Raw genomic sequence first — 7,183 nt, 5'->3', positions numbered from 1 at the left:
GGCGGGAGAGCCCTGCCCTGTCAGCAAGCTGCCTCTTGGTGCTGCCCAAAGGTTTGTGCAGAGGGAGCAGTGAGTGAGGGTGAGACATCTCGGGGTGGGGCTGGCCAAGAAATGACAGAAGGCATTGGCTGGCTGGGAACCCTGGGCAATGACAGAGAGCATCTGTATCATTGTCCCCTCTGCCCTGACAATTGGCCTCTACAAGGAGATTTGCTTTCCTGCAGGACTGAGCTTGTCCTCCTGTGGGGTGTGGAGGCTGTGCTTGGGATTCAGGCAGTGAGAGCCCTGGGGTGTAGAAAGCAGCTGTGCAGTGCAATTGCATTCACTCCTGCTCTGCCAGGGACACCTCTGTGCTGCTCTGCTCACAGGCTGAGGATACCCAGGCCACTGCAGCCTCTCCACTGCAGCCTCAGGTGTTTCTGCTCTGAGGAAAATCCGCATGTCCTCTGTTGCAGGGGACAAAATCTGCATGGGATAGCTGGGGAACCCACCGAGCACAGGGATAAACAACACCTGGGACCGTGGCAAAGGGTGAAAGGGACACAGGGAAGGAGTGACAGGCTATTCTGCCGAGGTCAACTGAATTTCCCTCATCCTTCTACTTTCATTTCCTAGAGCTCTGCCTGACAATAGGCAAGGAGAAACAGGTGGAAAACGGCTAGGATCCCTGGTGGAACTTCTGTCTCGTAATGCTGGGAAGGAGAAGCCTCCTGAGGTGTCATGCTGTTCAGTGTGTGACTGAAGGGGAAATTTCCATGAAAGTCTTCAGGAAAATTGCATGCATGTGCTAAGCAAGAGACAGGATGAACCAATGGAGACTGTGGCACAGTGCTGTGTTCTCAATTCACTCTGAGAATAATGGTGTTAACAGAGTGTCAGCTGTAGTTAAGCACTGCTTACTCCAAATCCAGGACTTTCTAGTGTCTCATGCTTTGCCAGAGAGCAGCTGCACAAGCAGCTGGAAGGGAGCATTTCCAGGACAGCAGACCCAAACTGGCCAAAAGGACGTTTCCTCCCATTCAGCCTGATGCTCTGCGTGGACAAGGAGGGGAGCTGTCCAGCTGCTGCCTGTCCCTGCTCAGGGATGGGCTGGGCACCAGGACACTGGGTGTTCAGTGACAATATTGTGTATCCCGTGGATTTACTTGACTTTTATTTCTCTTTCTTTTTCTTTGAATTTTCTCCTATTATTGCTGTATATGGGTCTCAACCTTTCAGTTCTGCCCTTTTTCCATCCCACCAGGGCAAGGGAGTAGTGAGGGAGTGCCTGTAACACCCAGCAGCTGTCTGGGCTTTAACCACAAGGACCTGAGCACCAGACAGCATCTCCATGTCCCCACAGCTATGGCAGGAGCTGCAGCTCCCCTGACCAAGCCTGTGCTTCACACTCCAGCAAGGAATTCCCAGCAGCTGTTCTTGATGCATTATGAGCATTTAGGTGAGGATTCCCCTGGGCCCTTGCCCTCTTTTTAAACTGGAGATAAAGAGGAATAAGCCAGTCAGGGCAGCCCTCGTGACTTTCAGCAAGCAGCAGGAGATGGAGTGGATGGGCCAGATAAGATCCTCGGAGGCAGCAACAAGCCCTGCTGAAAACTCCACTTCGGCTTCTTCCTCCTGGTCCTTGTCCTGGTCACCAGGGATGTGCCATGGCTCACCTGGGCAGCCTCCTGCTGTGGGCAGGGACAATTCTCAGACATGAGGGAGCTCAGGGCACAGGGTATGGGAGTAACTTGGGCTGTGTGTCGATCCCTGGAGACCAATGGGGACAAGGACCAGTGGGCTTTGAATTTCCAGGTGGTGGAGAGGGAAAGTGCTGTGTGAACTGTTGCACATCCTGCTTCCCTGGCCATGAATTGATGTAATAGATTGTAAGGAAGGAGAGATGGAGGAGGAAGGGAAGAGGAAATAGGAGGGGATCAGGTATGAGAGGACAGAGACGAAAAGTCAGGGGGACAGAGAGAATGACTTGAAAAGAACAAAGTCAGAAAAAGTCTGAATGGGAGATAAAGGAGGTCAGACAGTGAGGACAAGAAAAACTGAGAGTAAGAAAGTGATTCATAGATGGTAAAGAACAGAAAAGTAGCTAGAGACCAAGCTAAAGACAGATTGATGATCAGATGGACAGAAAGACAGACAGACAGTTATATTGTGTTTTTCTGAAGAGCTGGGCGGCAAATAAAAAAGGAGTTTACTCAAACAGGGCTCAGTGTGTGCTGGTGGCAGATCCCTGATTGCCTGGAAAGGTTTGTGCTGTGCTGCACCAGCCTTTGACTCACTGTGGATCTTGTTCAGCACAGAAATATGTGCCTGTGTCATTGAGTAGGGCATGCTGGATCTGCACAGCTTAACGGTTGTTCCTAGTCCCGTTACTCTGGAAGCGATTTTGGAATTCCTTCTCCATATCTGCTTTGCCACGTTCCACTGAGTACACAACCAGCAGCATTCTGGCATCCTTCTCCATGGGTAATTTGTACCAGTACATGGTCTTGACTATGTTGCCCTGATGCAGAACATTGCAGAGCGACCGTGTCTCCCAGCCGGACAACTGTATCTGGTGACTGCTGAAGGGCCCAGCCTGGAGAGACACGAGATGAATGGTGGGGAGTGAAATGCATTGAGAAGACAAAAGTGCACATCCTTAAAATATGCCATGGTATGCAATGGCACCAGGATATCAGACAGCAATGGGCCAGTGCCCTACTTCTTTGAAAAAGGCAGATAGGATAAAAAAATCCCCAAACAAACCAATTTAAATCACAACAGTGAATCTCTTTTGAGAAATAATGACTTTGCTACTCTCAAATGTAGTATTAAAATAGGGCAGGAAAAAACAGGTTTTCAATTTCACAGAGTTTCCTGATTCAATAGCTGGTGCAAAGGCTCACCTGGTTCATTGCCCCACCCTGCCCTGCAATCCTTGAGAAGGGGCAGTGTCAGCAACTGGGAGCAGAGCTGAGGATGCAGCAGCAGCTCCACTGCAGCTGATCAGCACAAAGGGAATGCCCACTCACCCACAGGGAGCAGCATGGCCACAAGGAGCCGGTGGAAATCCATGGAGAAAGGCCCCCTCCTTCCAGGCACCTGCCCCTGGTGCCAGCACAGACACAGAGGTGTGGAAAGAGGAGAGGTGCAGAGCAGGAGATGCGTCTCTCTGTGGGTGGGCAGGGGAGGGAGCGACAGTCTGAAATGTCACCAAGGCTCTTGGCTGCCCAGGAATGGTGGGCAATGACACCTGCAGGCAGTCATGAGCTGCTTGTGCTCTGCTCCTCTGGCTTCCTGCTGTGTGCGAGCGTGGCTGGGCAAGAGTAGGGGGGACTTCAGCAGGTGCCAGAGTTCAGAGCTACCACGGAGCACGATGGGGCTGTGGGGCAGCGTGAGTGTGTGCGCAGGAATGCACAAAGGGGCAGAAATTGATGGGAAGACAAGGAGACCTCAGGAATGCATGTTTGTGTGTCTGTGTCCCACTGTTTGTCTCTTCTTTAGCCTCCCTCACACTCACAGATTCCCATCCCTGCAAGCTGCAAAGTGGAATCTCTGCTTCTCCCAGTCAGGCCTGACGTGTTGTCCAGGTACGGGAGAAGGTGCTGACCTGCAGAGCTGGTGTCTCTTGGAGCCTGGCAGAGAATAGTTCTGTAGCTGTTCTTCTCTAACTCCAGAGGGGGATCTCCAGGAGAGAACAGGCTGCCTTTGCTTCTGCTCTGAGATTATCCTTTGAGACACTCTTCATCTCAGAGAGATTTCTGAGGAGAAGGGTGTGCCCCACAGGATGCGCTGATACACCCTGACCTTCTCTGTGCCAGGGAAGAACAGATATAATCCTTGTCTCTTTATTGCAGCAGTCTGCAAAAGAGCACCAGGACACAAGTGGACAAAGCTGGAGAAAACCATGTCCTCTGCTCTCTGTGTCCACCCAGCCTTGCTCACCTGCCCAAGGCACTGGGAAATCCCTGTAGGCAGGAAGGGACACTCGTAGTTTGTGTGCCCTGAGCTTGGGCAGAGAACTCTGGCTGAGCCTCTGCCCATCCGTGCTGGGCTGTGTGCACAGCAGGGTGAGGCTGGCCCATACAGGACATGGAGTGATGGCAGTGCCCAGGGCTCTGAAGGGCTTTGCAGTGAAGATGTTCCCCTGTGTCCTGTCAGCAGAGGAGAGCAGCAATGCCTGCAGCTCCTCCCAAATCCTCTGCTGCAGTTCTGAGTGTGTCCCATTGCATTCATTTCCCCAGGCTGCCTAGAGAAGATTCTGGGAAGGCCCCAGATTCCTCTACAGTAGTTGCAGAAAGAAGCAAAGAGATTGGGCTGCTTTGTAGGAACCCCAAATCCTGCCAGCACCACCACCAGCAGCAGCAGCACTCCAGCAGAGAGGAGGCTGTGCCTGATGTGTCCATGCCAAGGGTCTCCAGTTCCCTGGGGTGAGCAGAGGGCAGGGCCGTGCAGGGGGAGCCTTGCAGAAGACACGGGATTTGAGGAGTCAGTGATGTTGAACAGGCATGGCTGCCGTGCGGGGCCCTGTGTTTGGATGTTAGCATGGGAATGTGCAGGGTGGGAACCACCAGGAGTGCCCTGAGCAGGCCTGTGCTGTGCACGGGTGTGTGTCATGCAGGACAGAATCATGGGATGGGCCAGCCAAGAAGGGACCTCAGGGGGTCCCTGCTCCAACCTCCCTGCTCCAGCAGAGTCATCCCAGAGCACATGGCACACAGCTGTATCCAGATGGTTCTGGGATATCTGCAGAGAGAAAGGCTCCGCAACACCTTTTGGCAATCTACTGCATTGAACTGTCTTCAAATGTGGAGAGTTCTTATCGCAGATTCAGGTGGAACTCCCAGTGCATAATTTTCTGCCCTTGGCCTCTTCTCCTCGTGCTTGGCAACGCAGTGAAGAACCTGGATCCACCTCTAGGAACCCTTCCTACAAATACTTGTAGACATTGATGAGGTGGCCACTTAGTTGTTTCTTCTCAAGGCACAAGATGCCCAGCTCCCTCTGCCTTTCTTCTCCGAAGTGATGCCCCATTTTACTAAACTCCTTTCATCTCCTGTCCTGGACATTCTCCAGGAGCTCCATGTCTCTTTTGCACCGAAGAGCCCAGAACAGGACACAGCACTGCAAATGTGCCTCACCAGGGCTGAGTGCAGCCTCACCTCCTTCCCCCTGCTGGCATTGCTCTTCCTAATGCATCCCAGGACAACACTGACTTCATGGCCACCAGGAAAAGATTGCTGGCTCACAGAGAGCTTCTTGTCCAGCAGGAACCCCAGGTCCTTCTCTAAAGAGCTGTTCACTATCAGATCAGCCCCAAGCCTGTGCTGGTTCATAAGGTATTTACCTACACACAGATAAAATCCTGCATTTGCTTTTCATGAATTCCAGAATATCCCCCTCTGCCCATCCCTCCAAGCTGTCAAGGTCCATCTGAACAGCTGCACGGCGTTCTCAGGTATCAGAAACTCCTCCACACTTGGTGTTATCAGGGAACTTGATAAGGACACTCTCTACCCTTCATCTGAGTCACTGATGTATAGATCACTGAAACCTGTGAGAGATTCCTTTTATCTGCTTGGCTTGCTAACGTAACCTGTAATTTTTTTCCTCTATTTGCTGAAGATAAACTGTATGTGGATGAAGGGCAGGAAGGCAGGTGGATCCTGCCCCAGACACCATTCTGCATGGAGGACTTAGGGATCCACTGAGCACTTTACCAGAGTAAGCACAGGCTTGTGCTCTGCTGTTCCTATTCCTTGGCCACAGAACAACCACAGACAAGGCGCTGCAACAGAGGAGCGTGTGGGCAGCTGCCACACGGTACTGGCTACTGCCACACCTGCCAGGCCTTGCCTTCATGCACAGGTGCACCAAGAACTACCCACAAAAGCCCTCCTTCCATTTCACAGTGAGAAGTGTGAGCAGGGTTGACTGGAGATAAGTAAGAGGAAGCCAGTGGAGTGCAGATTGAAGCCAGAAAGGAGAAGCTAGGGACGGGAGACAGAGAGAAGAAGAAGGGCTGACAGAAGCAAGTGTACTGTAAATAAGAGTTAAATGCCGAGGGAGGCCTGGAGTAGCAAGGAGAGAAGGCTGGAGAAATAAACTGTCAGCATCTGAGAAGAGGAGGAAGGCAAGGCCAGGAAGCAGAGCAGAAAATGAGAAGTGATCTCCCTGCCTCGTGCAGCAGCCACAAGTGGAAAGCAGGTCCTGTTTGTGCAGGGACAAGTTTGTGCTCAGCTCCCTCAGCAGTCTCACCACTGTGATCACTCTCAGCACAGTAGTATGTGCCAGAGTCATTGAGAAAGGCATGTTCTATTGAGAGGGTGATACTGTCTCCTTTTATCTTGCTGCTCTTGAAATGGCTCTCAAAACCCTTCTCCACCACTGCATTGGCACCTTCAGCTGCATAAACCAACTGGGTCAGACTGGAATTCTTCTCTGAAGGCAGCATGAACCAGTACATAGCTGTGTTGGAGGATTTCTTCTCAGAGCATTCCAGATTCACGGATTCGCCTTCTTTGATCACCATGTCTGGAGACTGTTCCAGGGCTAATACTGGAAAGGAAAAGTAGGAGCAGTGAGGAAGACGAAAAAATGGGAATAATTGGAACTTGGCACTGTGAGTTGGTAGGGAAAGGGTGAGAAGGGATTGAGAGCCAAGGAAGCAGTTCCAGGCATGGGACAGCTCTTCTGATCTGCAGGTGAATTTCCAATCTCTCCTCAATAGGCAACGTGCATTCCTGGGCTGTTTGTGTCCAAAATCCAGGAACCATCTACTGGCTGCACAAAGAATGACAAATAGATGGCCATTGCAGAAGATTCAGGCATTCCCATTGCCCCCACATTCCCTGCTGGTCCTCCATGCAGAAAGCTGTGCAGGATGCAGCAGTGGCAGGAAGTGGCTCCCCAGCTGGGAGAGCAGCAGCGGGATGAGTGGAGGTGCTCAGGGCTGGGTTGAGTTCACTTACCCAGAGGGGCCAGCATGGCCACCAAGAAACAGCAGGGAACCATGGCGGGAGAGCCCCTGCCCTGTCAGCAAGCTGCCTCTTGGAGCTGCCCAAAGGTTTGTGCAGAGGGAGCAGTGAGTGAGGGTGAGACATCTCGGGGTGGGGCTGGCCAAGAAATGACAGAAGGCATTGGCTGGCTGGGAACCCTGGGCAATGACAGAGACTGTGCGTCAGCACAAACTCTGTTTCTGCGG

At 52.1% G+C, this 7,183-nt stretch overlaps 1 protein-coding gene across 1 annotated transcript; it reads right to left on the bottom strand.

Annotated features, from left to right (window-relative positions):
- Positions 1 to 2,344: 2,344 nt before the first annotated feature.
- LOC128933222 (uncharacterized) lies at positions 2,345 to 6,993 on the bottom strand. The gene is made up of 4 exons (XM_054270150.1): positions 6,951 to 6,993; positions 6,238 to 6,537; positions 5,229 to 5,326; positions 2,345 to 2,575 (listed from the first exon to the last, which is right to left on the bottom strand). The coding sequence occupies exons 1-4, from the start codon at positions 6,991 to 6,993 to the stop codon at positions 2,345 to 2,347; spliced, it is 672 nt and encodes a 223-aa protein (XP_054126125.1).
- Positions 6,994 to 7,183: the final 190 nt, after the last annotated feature.

Source organism: Melozone crissalis, unplaced genomic scaffold (genome assembly GCF_028551555.1).
Source record: "Melozone crissalis strain CALT ecotype California unplaced genomic scaffold, PUWL_Pcris_2 ptg000008l_1, whole genome shotgun sequence".
Classification (NCBI taxonomy): domain Eukaryota; kingdom Metazoa; phylum Chordata; class Aves; order Passeriformes; family Passerellidae; genus Melozone; species Melozone crissalis.
Note: the sequence above shows the minus strand (reverse complement) of the source record. Positions and strands in the feature narration are given on the sequence as shown.

Bases quoted from the DNA above. Each gene is read 5' to 3' on its own strand.
- LOC128933222 (XM_054270150.1), bottom strand. From the start codon at position 6,993: ATGGTTCCCTGCTGTTTCTTGGTGGCCATGCTGGCCCCTCTGG. The intron at 5,327-6,237 runs GTGAGACTGCTG...ATCTGTGTGTAG, and splicing joins TGCTGAGAGTGATCACAGTG to GTAAATACCTTATGAACCAG. The intron at 2,576-5,228 runs GTGAGCCAGCAA...GTGTCTCTCCAG, and splicing joins TGCTGGACAAGAAGCTCTCT to GCTGGGCCCTTCAGCAGTCA.